The sequence below is a fragment of the Ailuropoda melanoleuca genome, chromosome 12, assembly GCF_002007445.2.
Source record: "Ailuropoda melanoleuca isolate Jingjing chromosome 12, ASM200744v2, whole genome shotgun sequence".
Classification (NCBI taxonomy): Eukaryota; Metazoa; Chordata; class Mammalia; order Carnivora; family Ursidae; genus Ailuropoda; species Ailuropoda melanoleuca.
This window is the reverse complement of record NC_048229.1, coordinates 17245154-17263454: the sequence shown is the minus strand read 5'-3', so window position 1 is coordinate 17263454 and position 18301 is coordinate 17245154. Positions and strand designations below refer to the sequence as shown.

The following is an 18301-nucleotide window of genomic DNA, read 5'->3' as shown; positions in this document are numbered from 1 at the left end:
CCCTGAAAGACTCAAACAATTTCATTTCAAAGTAAATATTCAATTGACAAGTCTTTTCGGAGAGTCTCCTAGGCACCAGATACCATCAAATGCAAAGAACTCGTCGTTTTCAACAAATGGAACCAAGAGCGCCAAAAGCATAAAGGATCTCGCTCACACATCCCCCAACCACACCTGGTACAACATTTTCAGCCGCCTTTACCGAGAAACCCCAAGCAAGTGTCCTAGTTCTCTGATCGGGGGGCCACTCCCCCAGCTGTCCTCTGGTGTACATAATATTTAGCACCTTCCTCCCCAGAAGAGAGTCAGTCTGTGCACAGAGTAACGGACAGCAGGGTAATCCACAGCTCTCACCCCCGGCCTTTGAATGGCAAGTAGATGGTAACAGATACAAGCATACCTTGCTTTACAAACACTCAGCTGAAAAAACTCCATGCAAAGGAGATGCTTTGCCAAGGGTTAAACTATTTTAGCAATGGCATTCCCCGCAAAGAGTGGCCATCTCTTCGGGCATAAGTTCCCAAACCTGGCTGCACCCTGCCATCAACTTGGAAAGCCCTCCCCCCGCCCCAAATTTAATTTTGAAGAATTTCAAAAACTACACAAGAATTAAGGATCAGCTGGGGCACCTGGGTGGCTCAGTCGGTTGAGCATCTGACTACTGATTTTGGCTCAGTCCATGATCTCAGGGTCCTGGGATCGAGCCCTGCATAGGGCTCTGCAACCAGCAAGAAGTCTGCTTGAGGATTCTCTCTCTCTCTCTCCCTCTGCCCCTCCATCATACACGCTCTCTAAAATAAATAAATCCTTAAAACAAAATTAAGGTACGTACATTGAAAACCCCTGTACTGATGATCCAGATTCACCAACTGCTAAACTTTTACTATTATCACCACATCTGCTTTTTCTCTGGTAAGCATGCACATGCACACGCACACACACGCATGCACACATACATTTTCTTTCTTTGAAAGTCACCTACAGACACCACAATCCTTCCCAATAAGATTGTACCTCCTTGAAGAAAAAATATCTCCTAGCTAACTAAAAAACCATTAAAACACCCAAGAAATTGAACATTAAAGTGATAATATTATATAATATCCAGCTTACATTTTACTTTCCCATTGGGGAAGCTTTCAAAAAAGTACTAATGCCTCGTCCACATCCCCCAGAAAGCCTGATTCAGCTGACCAGTGTGGGGCCTGGGCATCTGTATTTTTTTAAAGCTTTCCTACAGCCACCCCAGGAAATTCTCCTGTACAGCTAGGATTAAGACATCCTCACGCTGCCCTAGGTTTCAAAATGATTCTTTACAAAAACACCAGTATTTACAAATCCATCTTGTTAGGGTGTTAGCTATCCTACAGGCCCAGACCCAAATCTGGCTCACTGCCCTTTTTTTTTAAATAAAGTTTTATTGGCACACGGCCACACTCGTTCACTCATGTATCGTCTACGGCTTCTTTCACGCTTCGACAGCAGAGCTGAGTTGTTGCAACACAGGCTGTGTGGTTCTCAAAACTATTTACTACCTTTACCAAAAAAAAAAGAAAAGAAAAGAAAATCTGCCAGCCCCTTTTCGCTATAAGCCAAGCCCACACCTCTCTTACTACCTGCTGATTCTACATTCTCCAAATGAGCCATCAGGGACCATATCAAGGAAAAACATCTTTAGCTATAAAGGATGGTAATTATCATCTAGTAGGAAAAGAAATAAGAACAAAGAAATTCTAAGCTTCTCCAAGAAGGGCAAATAAAAAATCCCACGCCAAGACTCAGAATCTAATTATCCCCCAGGAACTCATGACTCTGGGGCCAGCCTGTGGGTTCAAATCCTGGCTCTGCATTTAGAAGTCGGGTGCCTTTGGGCAAGCGACTATTCCCTTCCCTGTGCTCGGCCAAAGCGAGAGAGAACGGTGTGCACCTTCGAGACTTGCCGTGAGAACTAAATCAGTATTTGCAAAGCGTGTTAGGAGTGCTCGGTGCATGGTAGGTGCTTCGTGAGTCTGTGCCATGATCTCCCCCCCCCGTGACCGACACATCCCACCCCCGGCCTGGTTTGAACAACAAAGTTGCATCGGGACACAGCCGTGTCCATTTGCTTATGTTGTACAAGGTCAGGACTGAGACGGTATGACCAGCAAAAGCTCAAATAGTTATACTCTGGCCCTTTCCAGAATGTCTGTGGACCCCGAGCTACTCCCACGGTGAGAATAGGGCGTCCTTTCCTGCTTACAATCAACATGATCACCAGCTGGTTCTTCTTGGCCACCTGCGCGTGGGAGAAGATGCAGTCCAGCACCTGGGACATGTCTGGCTTCAGCTGCTCCCTGAGGTTTATCACGCACTTGTCGTAGTGAGCTAGAGGGAGACAAGAGGGGTAAGGCTCAGGGCCCTCCCGCCCTGTGGGCTTGTCACCAAGGCTGGGGGGACTCTTGCCTTGCTGGAAATGATGCTCCACCCGCAAGTATCTCCGCAGGAGGTCCAACACCACCGCCTTCATGTAGCCGCGGGTCCCGCTGCGGTACCTGGGAGGGAAGGAGAGGCTGCCTGAACCATCAGCTCCACCTCCTGGGGCGCCCGAGTCTACAGCCGGGCCTTCTAGGACTTCCGAAAGGAGGCTGGACCCCCTAATCCTCAAGGCTGGGAGGGACATGTGAGTCAGCTTATTTGCATGAACTCTGTAGGCCAAAGACAGCAGTGACTCGTCCAAGGTCATCCATCCAGCCAGAGCCCAGGCCTGAGCCTTCGGATGGCACCTGCCCATCCTCAGAGAGAGAAGACGGGATGCTGAAAAGGGTCAGCTTGCATACACGGTTGATACCAAAAATGATCAATTAACCACCCTAGGTATAAAGATAGCTTGAAAGATAGTTAAACAAAAGATAATTAAATGAAACTTGGAAGACATTTATCGATAGATCCCTATGAAAATGTCACGTCCCTTTTAAAAAACAAATTTTAAACTGGATGTTCCCTAAAACATTCTAAATCATTTCTGCACATAGGAAACAGTTTCCTAAGGGACAGGACACTGAGTTTTAAGGACATTGAGACCAGTTTAACCCCAGAGTCACTGACAACAGGAGAAAGAACCTAAAATGTGCACTTATTCAAATGTGATCTAAAAGAATATATATAGAGAACGGAGCTCTGAAGGGTGTCTGGGTGGCTCAGTCGGTTAAGCATCCGACTCTTGGTTTCAGGATCGTGAGACTGAGCCCTGCGTTGGGCTCCACGCTCAGCGGGGACTCTGCTTGAGATTCTCTCTCTCCCTCTCCATCTGCCCCTGCCCCACTCGCACACATGCTCTCTCTCTCTCTCTCTCAAATAAATCTTTTATTAAAAAAAAAAAAAAGAACAGAGCTGGGATATTTATGTTTAACACAGAAAAATCTGCTAGGGGATTGTTCATTTTCTTCTAGGTGTTTCTCTGAAGCTAAAGTGTGGGTTTAAGGTTAGTGACCTTCTGGGGAGGGTCTCCCGTCCTAGCCCTTGGCTGTGACACCCTCTCTTCAGGGGGAAGCCACACTAAGACTCCCTTCCTCAGCTCAGTCCTAGATGGGCAGTCTGAGTCCCCACGAGCCCAGGCGCTCCCTGAAAAGAAGGGCAGTCTCCTAGGGTCCTGCTTCTCTGTGCCTCTGTTTCCAGCACGTGGTAAACGTGAACACACTTCATCTCCTCCAGTTTAAAACTGTTTCAAGTCTGTCTTTGTATGTGAAGCTTTCCTGTGGGGTAGAGTTTTCCCACGACGTGGCAGTTCTTCCTGTCATCAGAATAGTTCAACCTGCTCCAGAGCCATTCAAAATACAAACTCTTCATCCACTCTCTTCTGCAAGGACTTCAAAACCACAAGGACAATCTGTAGAGTCCTTGAAGGCCTATAAAGCCACCGCACCCCGCTGTCCTGTAGGCAAAGCTACCCTGAGGACTCGCTGGGCACCAGCGCTCTACGAGCATTAATCCACTCACAACACAGCAGGACTAATTGCGCACGAAGGGTTTTTATTCCCATTTTACAGACTGGCAAACTGAGATAGCAGGAGAAAAGGGCCTTGCCTGGGGTTTCTGGGGTTAGGACTAGCTATGCCGGGATGGTAATCAGGGTCTCTGGACCCCACGCACTGTCTCTTGGTTGGAGCCTGCCCTGAAGAGAGCCCCAGAGTGCTGCATTGGGGTGATGCGCCGACAGTGAGTGGGATGACCGCCCCCCACGGAGGGCCGAGGACTCACCTCTGGACCAGCTGCACAATGCTCTGGGTGTTCATGAAGAAGACCTCCCGTTCAGCCTTCCGCTGCAGGGTGGCCGCATGGCAGTCCAGGATGGTGGCTATCTGGACGGGCAGACAGGACAGTTCTGGCCACTCACAACCACACAGTTTGGTCACCACCACGCAGGAGTCACCAGAAAGACCCACTGTGGGCTCCCATGGAGGACCCACCCAAGGCTCATTCAAAACTTGAAAACTTCACTCCAAAGCCCTCTCTGGCCACCCAGAAAGAGCTGTTCACCCCGCTTGACATGTTGCTTGAGGAATTTGAGCTTAGAATGACAACGATCCCATAAAGACACGTGTCTTAGTCCTCTCCACAAAGATGAATGGTCTGGGGGAAGGGAAGGGAGTGTCCAACCCCAGAGAAACTGAAGCGGGCTGCGGGGGAGGGGGGAGTCTTGTTTTTATAACTAGATTTAGCGTTATTAGCGTATTGTTTTTGGCAACAAAAAATATTTCTTATGAAAAACCTGCACTAACAACAAATTCCTGAAAGGTCCAAACACATACTTTTCTCAACTGGGGTTCGTTAGAGTTTTGTCTGGTTATTTTTCAGTTGAGATATAATTTACATACTCTAGTATTCCCCCCATTCATTCATTCATTCATTCATTTTTTAAGCAGGCTCTATACCCAGTGTGGGGCTCAAACTCATGACCCCAAGATCAAGAGCTACAAGGTTTACTGACTGAGCCAGCCAGGTGCCCCCCCCTTTACAGTATACAGCTAACTAGTTCTCATTTTATTCATGTGCAACCATTGACCACTATCTAATTTGAGAGCATTTTCATCACCCCGGAAAGAAACCCAATAACCATTCACAGCTACTCTCGAGCCCTCTCCCCCAGCCCTTGGCAACCACTTATCCACTTTCTGTCTCCATGGATTTGCCTCTTCCGGACATTTCGTGTACATGGAATCATGCAACGCGTGGTCTCTTATGACTGGCTTCCTTCACGTCGCACGTTTTCAGGGTACGTCTACGTTGTAGTATGAATCCATATTAGATTCCTTTTCATGTTGGAACAATAGTCCAACCTCTAGAGTGGTTGACCTCCAGGAATGACCTGATCTATGCTGACCCGTAGCTCCCCAACTCACAGACACGTGGGTGGGGGCACGACGATGGAATGCAGCCATTCTAACCAGACCAAGGGCAGAAGGTAAAAACTGACAGAGGAGATTCCTCCAAATGCAAATCACCTTAAAAAACACTTGACAAAGCAACACGCCCTCCACCAAAAAAAAAAAAAAAAAGTGCACAAAATCAGGAAAACATAGCATTACTAGAGATAGTTCATCCTACCCTGGAATGCTTTCCATTATTTAAATATTCTATATACCTAGGGCCCCAAGATGATCACCTTACAAACACCAAAGGAAGAAAATCAAAGTTACAGGCTAGCAAGAAAATCCCACAACCGCCTCTGTTTCAACCCGAAATGTTGGGGGAAACGCTCCTTGTATTTGAACCAACGGTTAACTCCTATTCTGAATCCGAGTTTTATGGAGTAAGGCCCAGTAACGGTGTTCATCTCAACGACGTTGGGGAAAACGCTGGGGTTCTGCAGAGAAGGGCTCGAAAGGAAACTCTCAGCCTGCGCCATCTCGGGTGCTCAGTCAGAGGCCATGGTGGCCGGAAGTTGAGTTCCCAAGGCGGCACCCGCGGGCCCCCCAGTGGGGCTGGGGAGGCAGGGGTACGCACCTGCTGGCTGGGGAACTGGCACAGCACCGAGGTGATGTTGCCGGCGTACTGAGCCATCACCCTGCGGACCGACTTCTCCACGGGGGCGGGGACGCGGCCGGACACACTGGTCATGATCTCCTGCAGCTCCAGCAGCGGCAGCGACGGGTGTCGGAGGGCCATCATGAGCTTCTGTACCCACTCCTTCAGCTGAACCAGGGACCACAGCGTTAGCCAGAGGCCCTGTGGGGGGCATGGGCACTGCCACCCTCCACCGGGCACCCGACACACTCGACCCATCCAGACCCTGTACCCAAGGAGCCAGACATCGAGACCCAGAAGCTTCTGGGACATTCTGAGTGGAATGGCCCCCTGACTACAAGGGGAATGCCCAGTTTCCCTGCATCCCCCCTCTAGGCACCCACACAACCAGCATGGTGTGAGAACAGAACACAAGGCCATGTGAAGAGCTACCATTTGTGGACATTTGCTTAGTGCCAGACAACGCTCTAAAACCTTTATTTCTATGTTCTCATCTGATCCTCAGAAACAACCCTACAGAGTAGATACAATCATTATTCCCATTTTACAGTTGAGGAAACTGAAACAGAGAGGTTGATGAAGTTACCCAAAGTCACACAGCTAGTGAGAAGCCAACCCAGGCCATTCAGCTCCAGGGACTCTTAACAGCTGCCCTACAATACCTCTGGGTGTCCCAGCAGCTGAAATGTTGACGGTCTCTGAATGAGAAGGATAATGGTGCTGACTCCAAAGGAGTTGTGTCATTTAAAAATGAAAGAATGCGAGCCCTGGCAAGTGCAAAGACTAAATAAATGTTGCAGTTTTAGTGATCACAGTCAGGCTGCACAGCAATCAGGAGCTAAGGGCATGGACTCTGAAGCCAGATGGCCAGGGCTCAAATCCCATCTTTGCCTTTTCACAGGGCAAACACGGCAAGTTTCTTAGTCTCTCTGTGCCTCAGTTTCCTTAGCTGTAAAGTGGAACTAATATCATAGGTTGTTGGGAGGATTAAATGACTTACTAAATTTCAAGTGCTCAGAGTAGTAGTGGGCACACAGTGTGCATTAGACAATGGTTGGCCATTGTACCACCATCACCCCCAGCACCAGCATCACCACCATCATCACCCCCACCAGCATCACCATCAACACTACCACCACCATCACGACCAGTATCACCTCCTTCACCATCACCACCACTAACATGTTTTGCTATTCTGAGATAGGTTGTGACAGATAATTTTATCGCTATTGATGTTGAGTTTAGCGTCATGGATCTTTCACTGAGGTCTGCAAATGTGAAAACTTCTGATTTCTCTACAGAGTAAGTAGGCAACGGGCCCCTGGGATGAACAACGAACAGACTGTGTCCCTGAACAAAGTGATTTCCTCACTCTCTAAGACGTGACCCATGCAGACTTCTTGTTTGTTTATTTATTTTTTAAGATTTTATTTATTTATTTGACAGCCAGCGAGAGAGGGAACACAAGCAGGGGGAGTGGGAGAAGACGAAGCAGGCTCCCAGTGGAGGGGCCTGATGCGGGGCTCGATCCCAGGGACCCGGGATCAGGCCCTGAGCCAAAGGCAGACGCTTAACAACGGAGCCACCCAGGCGCCCCCGGACTTCTTGTTTAACTTCCTGCTTAAACATTCTCTAGGCTGAGATGAACACAAAAACCAATCTAGCTTTTACACCAGTTTATAATCAAAGGGAACATACGCTGATGTTTACAATCAGACGGGGAAGTTCCTGAGAAGAAGCCCTCTGTCTTTTCCATACCTGACTCCAGTAAAGACCTCGGAGCTCATGGAATAAGCCCTCCTGGCTCCTCACACAGACCTGCACACGTGTGTGGAATACACACCTATCCTTTGCCCGTGACCTACCTTTGTGCTAAAAATAGGCTCCGGCAGACAGTAGCCATTCATGACGTTGGTCAGGTTTTCCAGGACATTGTGGAAAACCTGGTGCAGTTTCTCTCCCACGATGGGCAGAGTTTGCTGGGAAGGGAGCTCTCCTGTGAATGGCTTGGCCTGATGAGACAAAAGAACCAGAGGTCAAGGACACGTGCCTCCTGAGTGAGACAGGATAAACAGAGGGGCGACGCAGACTGACCAGGACAGTCCACATATAACGAGGATGAAGCCTGAAGGGAAAAAAACAAAAAACCCCACAAGAACACATATTGGAAAGTCAAAATTGCTAAAATCCCACCCCAAGGTGGGTTTCCCAAATCTCCCCCGTGGCAAATGCCGTAGTCCATTGTTAGAAGCTCCCAGTGATTTTGGAAGAAGTTACATTCTTTTGTTTTGCTCTGCTTTCTAATCAAAATTATCTCCCTACCTTCCCATTTATTTTCCATCTTTATTGAATCCTGATGATAAACAAACAGCAGGATGGAAATTTATGAAGTTCTCATGCAAATGTCCCAGCTTCTTGTAAAGCCTCAACATTTAGCCTTAGAGAACCAAAAAAATGAAAAGCTCTCCCAAGGGGCAACCCTGACCCCAGGAGCCCATTTATTGATTCATTCATTGTAAAAATGTCCACTGAACACCTACTACGTGCAGTCCTGGGACCCAGGAGCTTTGGGATGTGCTGTTCTGCTGACCTGGAACCCTCAGCTTCCTGGCCTCTCCCCTGTCCCAACCCTGTGGGCTTGTCTCATCCTTCGAGATGAACTGGAGGGTCTCCTTCCCCACAATCTGGTGCTGGCTTCTCCAGCTGGGAACCCACAGCGGGGGCCACGGGCAGCCCCTCTTACTGCACAAGGGCTCATCTCATAGGCACACATGAACGCCCAGGGACTGGTGGCCGGGCCCTGTCTCATGAACCTGGCACGGGAAATGGTTGCTGAATCACGTGCAGGCACACACACCTTTCTGGTGATCTGAAAAGGCTCCGTCTATTTCTGGTTTGGGGAACCCACTACAGAGAATAATGAAAAAAATGAGAAGAAAACTGATAGGATATTCTGGAAAAAAGAGGCAACGTGTTTCTTTTTGAAATGGTCTTACTAGCCTTTTATTCCCCCCTGCGCATATGTACTAATTATTACAGAAGGAAAAAAACACAATTCAGGCATGAATGACAAGCTACCCCTCCATATGCATGCCTTGCTTAGGACGGTGTAAATGTTCATTCATTCAGCAGCAAGACCTGTTTTGGTTTTTTTTTTCTGAGTACCCTGTATGCCCCATGCACTGTGCCAGGCACCAAGAATACAGTGACGAACAAGAGAGTGGTCCTTGACTTCAGAAGTCACAGTTTCATGGGAAAGCTTAACAATCAGTTATAAGAATCTAAATCAGAGGTCCCACTGGGGCCTGACTTCAGGGCCATACATATCACAGATGTTCTGGTACCCTCTCTGCTGGTCCGAAGGACGGGGTCCTGCCCCCACAGCACCTGAACCTCTGTGTATACAACCAAAAAATATCTGTGGAGCACCTCCTCCATGCCTGCCCTGTTTGGGAATCTAGCAGGGGGCGAGAAAGACAAAATGTACTGGGCTCGTGGTGCTTCCAATCTCGGGGATGCCAAAAATTACACCCACGGGACAATCAGTGAGACACGTCGTCTGTCTGATCACGAATGACAGTGCCAGGGAGAGAAGGATAGCAGGGCAGGAGGACGGGGAGTGTAAGGTCAGGTGTGCGTGTGTGTCATTTTTTAAATGGGGGTCAAAACTGGAGCCTAAGGAGACAAGGCGACTCTATATAATATACTAACCTAGATGTGTTCCTGGATTTGGGTAAAAACTAAAGAAATACAGTCGTGTTCACTGCAGCATGACTCACAGCCAAAAGACAGAAACAACCCGAGGATCCATCGATGGAAGACTGGGTAAACAAAATATACGCTACGCAAACCACGGACTGTTATTCAGCCTTCAAAGGGAGTGAAGCATGGACACCTGCTACAACACGGATGGGCCCCGAGGACGTTATTCTAAGTGAAATAAGCCAGCCACAAAAAGACAAATATCGTACGATTCCACTAATACGAGGTTCCTCGAGGAAGTCAGATCCCTAGAGCAAGAGAACTGCCAGAGGCTGGAGGAGGTAGGAACGGGGAGTTAGTGTTTAATGGGTGTAAGAGTTTCAGTTTGGAAAGATGAGAAAGTTCTAGAGACGGATGACAGTGCTGGTCGTACAACTGTGTGAATGCCCTTAACGCCACTGAAACGCACCCTTCCAGACGGTTCAGACGCTGAATTTCACATTGTATACTTTACAGTTTACACGGGAGCACTCAGGAGATCTGCATAACCTATGCAGTTCAGGGAGTAATCATGTATCAATAGTGCTTCACCCACTGTAACAATATTATCTACTCTCTGTACTTACGTGTCAAAAACAATACGGAAGTGCGCAATCGGAGTTTTACTCTGGGTGGGCTAGTGAGCTGCTGGTGTGAGGGGTGTGAGCAAAGGTGGGCGTGCTTCTGTACCCATCACACTGGCTGCTGGGGGCTCACGGAGGCAGGACAAGGGCCGGGAGCAGTCAGCCAGCTCTGCTCCCAGAAGAGGCAGAACCGTGAGCGCTCCTGAGCCAGCCGGGGTGGCTGCGCTGGGGTGCGACGTACCGGGTGCACTTTGGAAGGGTCATCGAGCTCCAGCCTGGCCACCACACAGCCTGCCTCCAGCATGGCCCCCGGGCGCTTAAAGTACTTCACCCGGCCACTTTCCTGCACGTTCAAGGTCATGATCATCTTCATCACCTGTTTTGCGGGAAGGAGAAATAAGACGAGCCCACGGGGACTGGCTTGTGCGTGTGACAGCCAGAGTCACCCAGAACTAGTACTCTGGAGCAGCAGGTGCTTGGTCATTTAAACAGAATGACTCCCTGGGCAGAGTTCAAGTGTAAAGCATGGAGGGAACAAGCATTTGCCAGAAGCCTGCTGTGTGCCAGGCTCAGCGCTGTTCATGAATTGTCTCCATCTGCAAAGCCAGCTAGAGAGGCGGGTCATGTACTGCACCCATTTTACAGACATGGAAACTGATCTTTATTTGTAAAGTAAAGCTTCTTTCTTAGAAATACAGTTAAATTATATTATGTGGGGGTGCTTAACACACACATTCCTAAAACATGGTGCATTTTGTGACCGGCTCCTTTTTTAAAGGCAGTGAGAAAACCCTCTGTGGAACCTTGGGTGAAATGAAGAAATGTGCTCCCCATAGGGTCACCAGCCCCTTTAACTGGCCTCTCTGAGTCTGCGTGCGCGGACGTGGTGTATTTTGTTACCGAGGTATGGGCTGCAGACAGTCAGCCCTGTGCTCCTTTTGTTCAAGTCATTCACAGCTTGGGCACCCAAGACAGGCCTGGGCTGGAACCCCAGCACCCCACCCATCACTCTGTGATCTCCAGCAGGTGCCTTCCCTTCTCTGAACCTCAGTTTCCCCAACTGTCATATGGGGAGGAATGACAGTCTCACCTCATAGAGCTCTCACAAGGATCGCTCAGGAGGTGCCCAGCGCGTGGTGGGAGGCCGGCAAGCGTGAGCTCCTGCTGCTGCTGCTGTATTTTCACTGTCATTATCATTATTATTGACCTTGGCAGCATGGAATGGAGGCCAGGTGTGAATCCTAGCTCTGGCGGGCTTTGAGTTCCTTAGCCTGCCCAGGCCCCCTTTTTTCATGTATAAAATGGGGATCCTATCTGTGCCCACGTCCTGTGATCGCTGGGAAGACAGAAGGTAATTAAGCAGGTAAATTGCCTAGAATAGCACCTGCTACGTGGCTAGCACTTTGTAAGTGTTGGCTTACGGCTTTTTAAATTGCCACCAGGGTTATTACTGACCCGTCCCTCCACGCTCCTGCGGAGGTGAACGTTTTTCAGGTTTTCCCTTTAAATACTGCAGCAAATTGGGGCTGAACCCCCCATACTGGTTCTCTGAAGAATGGGCAGATAGTGGCCCAGGGGAGAGGTGAGGCCCACCGGCTCGGGTGCAGGGGTGCAGGTGCAATGCGGGACGGACCTCCCCCGGGGAGTGGGGTGGAGGGGAGGCCTGGCTGCGGCCCCACCCCGAGGACCGGCTCTGTGCTCACCTCCATCTCAGCGTAGCTGCTCCCAGCCTCAACGTGGCCCTCGTCCGCCACCGTGTACTGAAGCAGCTTCCCAGCCGAAGGGGCTCTCAGGACCGTGGGATCGTTCTCTTTCTCAAACACACACGTCTTGTTGCCGATGGTAATACGGTAACTGGGAGACAGAAGGAGAGGGCGGGTGGGTAGATGGAGGGGGACCATCCACCCAGCGTCCTCAGGTCTGGCTGTCCACAGTGTTTCCCCCTTCCTGAAGGCAGCCCAGTGTGTCCCCCTGGGTGTGCTCTGTGGGATTCCACTTGCCCAAATGCTAGCGTCTGACGGTTACCAGGGAGATACAGGGAATGAATGGGGTGAGCAAAGCGTGTGACCCTTTCCTGGCTGAAAACCAGTTCCTTTTACTGATATAATTCTAAGAGGCATGGAGAAAGCAGTCGATATTATCCAATAAATATTTACTGACTTTAAGCCTTCGCCTTATAACTGAACTGTGCAGAGTATACCCTAGCGGGGGTTATTCAAATAATCTTGAATATTCTTGGCAGATAGAACATGGCTGAAAAAGAGGTAATAAAACAGTGCTCTGGCTGAGATGAAGCCAGTCTGCCTTCTTCCAAAACTTGGAGGATAGGGAAGGGAGACAATTCTCTAAGTGGAGCTGTTGCAGGCATGCGGCCTGTGCCCACCCCCACCCCCACACTCTGGCCTGATTCTCCTTGGCCGGAGCAGGGGAGGAAGTCCCTGCCGCCCGCTCAGCCCCGCTGGTCTACGCTTCATTGTACGAGCTCAGTGTGGTCAGATACACCGGAATGGGAGGGTCTTTGAGGGAATCTCATGATGCCTCCGTGCTAAGTGCTTCCGGGGCAACCTGCATTTCGCTTGTCCTGGTACACAGTGACCGGTCCTGCCCCTTCTGCTTGTTAACTACGTCACGTGTGCCAACAGGTTCCACGAGTCATGACCGTGGTCTTATCCCAACACCTAGCCCTGTGCCCGGTACAAGCAGCTGCCGCCCTCGCTGGATGGCTGTATCCCCTCCAAGCCTGAGCTCAGACAAGGGCCAGCTGATACATTGTCACATGCCTTGCCGGCCCTGGAGCTGGGAGTCATGACCCATTCAGCTCTGGATCCTCCCACGTTCTAGAAGTGGGCCTCTTGGGAACCTCCCCAAAACATCTGCCAGTTTTGTGGATGTCCAGCCAAGAGATTAACCTCTCCACGGGCCCCAGAATTTCCCGGAGAAGCTACTTTATCTAAGACCCTTCGGCTACACATAGCTGGCTTTATATTTTTGAGCCCCATGGGAAAGTGTGGCTCTGTGTCACGCCCCTCCCCCCACCATGTACCTGTCAAACTCTTCTTTCATGTAGGTGGTATAGCTGTTACCATTATAGGACAGCAGCAACCCCCCGTCGCTTAGCCGGTGGGCGTCGATCTCGATGTGACAGTCGTTCATGATGAGGACGAACATGGTCAGAGATTGCCGGGCCACCTGCGGGGACAGGCTCAGTGTCCCTGCCTGAATTCAGGAGGTCTGCTTGTCCCTGTGCCCCACAGCACCATCTGCACCCCCCCCAGGAGCAAGGGCTAGTGTCCACAGTGGTGTGCACCAGCAGTGAGCAGCTGACAGGGCTGCAGAGAGCCTGCAGTCAGCGCACCGCACCTGTCCTGGGGGTGGGGGGGACTAATGGCCACCGGCTGCAGATATAGTTCGGCCTGGTCATCTCCTGCCAATCACGTGCCCTTCTCATTGCTGCCTCTAAGCATCAGCCCCAAGCAGGGCCACCCTGAGTAGCAGGGAAGGCGGGTGGGGAGGTGGTGGGGGGGTCTCACTGTGGATGAAACAGCCCTGGAGACTCCAGCAGTGACCAGGACTCTGCCGTCCCCTGACCCAGCTCTGCGCAGGGGCACCCGAGACATTTGGGACACTCGAGAGAGGCACAGGTGGCCAGGCCCGGCCTCAGCTCTGTACTTGGATCTGACATACTAGCCCTGGGTTCACTGTGGGTGTGCTCTCTCAGAAGACAAAACACCCTCAAGAGCCCTCAGACCTTTAAGATACGTATGCTGAGACCAAAGGTAGCAAGAAATAGGGGAATGTTTATTGCAACATTACTCATGGTTAACAGGAAAACTGAGACACAAACTAGCTATCCCACAACCTTGCAATGGACTACCCTAAACCCACACTGTCAAACAGGGCAGCCCGGAGCTAGGCTGGCTATTTACCCGTAAATTAATTTAACTTAAGTCATATATAAAATTCAGTTCCTCAGCGCTCAGTAGCCCCAGGTGGCCCGACTGGAGAGCACGGACACAGACCATTTCCGTTCCTATGGAAAGTTCCACCGGACTGTCGGCTATAGACACCAAACTGACATTAAGGAAACTTGTTAATAACACGGGAACACTTTATGCCGTGATGATATCAAAGCGGTAAAACAGAATTTGCACCGTGATCTCAGCTTTGCAAAATCAGTGCCTAAGGAAAAAAAAAATTAGAAGAGATTTGCTAAAACCTGAATGGGGATTGCCTCCCAGGGTCAACACACGATGGGTTTGTTCTTCTGATGTTTTATGCCTTTTTAAATTTTATACAGTAAGCATGTGTCATATTTAAAATCACGCTGGGGGAACCAGGCCCCCCAAATAGCCAGGAAGCATGGAGGGGTAAAGAGGAGTGGTTTTATGGCATGCCCCCACGGAGAACATGCTTGTTTGGTTACACTAACCCCGAAAATCTCCAAAGCTGGAAGCGTTCCATGGGCTCAGTCATCGTAAAAATAAAGTAACAGAACTTAAAAATTCTGCCTCAAAGGCAGACTCGAGTTCTGTTATCCTTTCCCTCCCAAGAAGGAGGCCTTAGCTTCTTGGGGACATTTTGCCCCCAGGGGTCAGCCTGAACCAGACCCAGGGCCTGATCCTGTGCCCACACATCTCAGATTCTCTGATATTCTCTGCTGAAATGACCTCAGACGCCCCAGGAAGGTAACTGGAAACTTCTGACAGAGGACAGCATGCCAAGTAAACCTCCAGGGAACCCGTCGTGGGCCAGGGAGAGATCAGAAAGCCATACACTGACCTTTGGTGCGGACATACAGGACAGAGCGGGCCTCACAGCCCCTGGAAATGGACCCACACACTATGCCAGCTCGGCAGTGGTCCTGCTCATGCTCTGGGTCAGACTGGATACTGTGTCCCCAAATTCATGTCCTTCCTGGCACCTCAGCACGTGACTTCACTTGGAAATAGTGTCTTTGCAAATGCAGTTAGTTAGATGAAGTCCTCCTGGAGCAGGGTGGGCCCTCAATGCGATCTGAGTGGTGTTCTTCAGAGCAGAGACACACAGAAGGAAGACAATGTAGACAGACAGACACACACACACACACACACACAGAAAAGGCGGCCACACGAAGCCAGAGGCATAGCTTGGAGTGACGGTCTACCAAACACGGAATACCAAGGACGGCCCTACAACCACCAGGAGCTAGGAAAGCATGAAACGGATTCTTTCCTGGAGACTTCAAAGAGACCAGGGCCCAGCAGACACCTTGATTTTAGACTCTGGCCTCCAGACTCTGAGAGCACACACTTCTGTTGTCTGAAGCCACCGGCTCCACGGTACTTTGTCACGTCAGCCCCAGGACACTCATACATGCTCCATGCTACACTGTGCGTATTGCTCAAGCCTGCACGCGCCAAAACCCCAAGTGCTTCGGTTTCAAGGGCACGGGATGCCCGGGGAGTCCCAGGACCCAAGCACGAGCAAGTCCACTCCAGACAGAAAAACTCCCACCAGCCTCCAGAGTGCTGGAGACAGCCGAGAAACCCGGGGCCTTCACCTTGAGAATGTACTTAACACCTCCATAAATTAATTCCACATCCACGATGTTCAGCAGAGAAGCTGCAGGAAGGACCTGGCCCCTGAAAGAAAAGACAGACGTGCGGTCGGCTGTGGGAATGAACGAGAACTCTCGGGCCACCCTCTGGATTTAAACAGATCACCCAGCTCTCGCCTCGCCTAAGCACCACCACATCTGGTTGTATTTAAAACGCTAAATCCGAGGAACAGGCAAGGAACAGGACCCTGCCCAGAACTTAAGGGAACAGCGCTTGCTAAAGGGTGAGAAATTTGAAAAGGGCTTTCCAGGAAGCAAAATCCACAGCACTCGTTCTTGGAAAAAATTCCCGACGTGGGAATCGTGCCACCTGCTTAGGAAGGAAAGCGACACACGCGTTGTGACTCTTATTACCCTGCACGCGCATGATGACCACGCGCTAACATCTCTCGTCTTTTTAAAGTTGTTTCGGCAGCTTCGTTTGCCTATCACAGTGTCTCTGGGGGTGATTTCTGCCTCTACCCCAGGACATTTGGCCATGTCTGGAGACATATCTGATTGTGGTGACTCCTGGGGGGGGTACTCTGTGGCCCACGGATCCTGCTAACTTCCCACAGTGCACAGGACAGCCCCCACGATAAAAAAAAAAATCAATCAGGGGGCGCCTGGGTGGTACAGCGGTTAAGCGTCTGCCTTTGGCTCAGGGCGTGATCCCGGCGTTATGGGATTGAGCCCCACATCAGGCTCCTCTGCTAGGAGCCTGCTTCTTCCTCTCCCACTCCCCCTGGTTGTGTTCCCTCTCTCGCTGGCTGTCTCTATCTCTGTCAAATAAATAAATAAAATCTTAAAAAAAAAAATCAGCTCAAAATGTCAAGGGTGGGGCGCCTGGGTGGCACAGCGGTTAAGCGTCTGCCTTCGGCTCAGGGCGTGATCCTGGCGTTACGGGATCGAGCCCCACATCAGGCTCCTCTGCTATGAGCCTGCTTCTTCCTCTCCCACTCCCCCTGCTTGTGTTCCCTCTCTCGCTGGCTGTCTCTATCTCTGTCAAATAAATAAATAAAATCTTTTAAAAAAAAAAAATGTCAAGGGTGCCAGGGCTGAGAAATGCTGCTCCATCCTAACAGTGAGCACCCGGTCCTCTTCACTTGCCACACCTGATTCGGGCAAGGGTCTGGAAGGAATCTTTGCAGAGGTGATCTATCACCTGCTTTGCTTCTCAAATCCACCTCCTCTCTGAACTCAAGTCCTGTGAAGTACCTTACCCAAGTCAGCATGAATAGGCACCCAGCGGTCGGCCTGCTACCTGCTGCCTGGAGAATCCCACCACCACCGGCCTCCTCCCGGGCAGCCTCGGTTCACAGGCGAGGCATTTCAGAGGCAAGCACATAGGAGGGATTCCCTAATTGCCTGCTGGCGGATTATCTGCCTTACTTGCCATGAACACACATCCCATGGAGGTGGGGGTAATTACCCCCGCACCCTACCTTTCCAGCGAGTGTAAGAAATCCGTCATGCAAGTTCTGAACATCGCATCGGCCACGTTCAAGGCTCCGCACACCACCCCGAGCATGATATCCGGCTTCTCCGCCTAGGAGAGACTCCGCACTTCAGTGTCGGTGGTGACCGAGCCCAAGGGGAGCCGGCGGGGGTGGGCGGGAATCCGTGACCCCAATGAGAGAAGCGCACAGCTCCCCACCTGCACTTTCTCGGCGATGAGGTAATCCAACCAGCCTGTGTCGATGTCATTGTTCTGGAAGCGCTCAGTCTCCAGCAGGTTAATGAGATACTCCACGGTGGTTCTGAAGTCGCCCCGGATGGACAGCTCCTTCAAAGCCACCACCATGTTCCTTGAGGGGAAAGGCACATGGATTGTCTTCCAAATTAATATACATGTCAACAGAGCTCCTGCCTGGTTCTCGGGGAGCCCAGAATAGCACAGCTAAGAGGGGGCCTAAGCCAGGAGGCCCAGGCGTCAACCTCGGCTCCAGCATTTACTGGTCAGGCAATCTTGGGCAAGTGACTTAACCACTCTGGGCCTCAGTTTCCTCATCTGGAAAATGAGGAAATAGCCCTGACTTCACACGGGGGCTGGAGGACTAAAACGAAACAATCCATATAAAGAGTGTAGTCACCGATAAACAAGGTCAGCCGCTGTGAATATGATTAACGATCGTGATTTTAATTATTATTAACCATGGCCGGTCGATCCCCTCTCTCCAGCTGGACCTATTCAGATGCCCGTGTCCCAGAGCACGTGCCACCCCCGGCCGTCCACAGAGCTGCTCTGCTGGGTACGCACGAGGTGCACCGAAGGAACGCCAACACTGTTACCCCACCTACAGTGTGGCGGTCACCTGTCTGCATGTGCTTGGTCGATCACCACCTTCCATTGCCCAGAGGGGTGGCCTCTCCCCAAAGAGGGCTCTAGTCCAAAGGG

At 50.6% G+C, this 18301-nt stretch overlaps 1 protein-coding gene across 7 annotated transcripts in view; it reads right to left on the bottom strand.

The window, feature by feature from the left end:
* Window positions 1-18301, bottom strand: part of ACACB (acetyl-CoA carboxylase beta) — a 122056-nt gene that overhangs the window by 45529 nt on the left and 58226 nt on the right. For all 7 annotated transcript variants that reach the window (XM_034638141.1, XM_019801818.2, XM_019801819.2 and 4 more), the window contains 11 exons: window positions 17561-17711; window positions 17349-17452; window positions 15868-15949; window positions 13372-13517; window positions 12032-12182; window positions 10570-10704; window positions 7869-8015; window positions 5983-6171; window positions 4237-4337; window positions 2443-2531; window positions 2240-2364 (listed from right to left, as the gene is read on the bottom strand). In XM_034638141.1, the coding sequence (XP_034494032.1) occupies window positions 2240-2364; window positions 2443-2531; window positions 4237-4337; window positions 5983-6171; window positions 7869-8015; window positions 10570-10704; window positions 12032-12182; window positions 13372-13517; window positions 15868-15949; window positions 17349-17452; window positions 17561-17711 (1420 nt within the window). The remainder of the gene's footprint in view (window positions 1-2239; window positions 2365-2442; window positions 2532-4236; window positions 4338-5982; window positions 6172-7868; window positions 8016-10569; window positions 10705-12031; window positions 12183-13371; window positions 13518-15867; window positions 15950-17348; window positions 17453-17560; window positions 17712-18301) is intronic.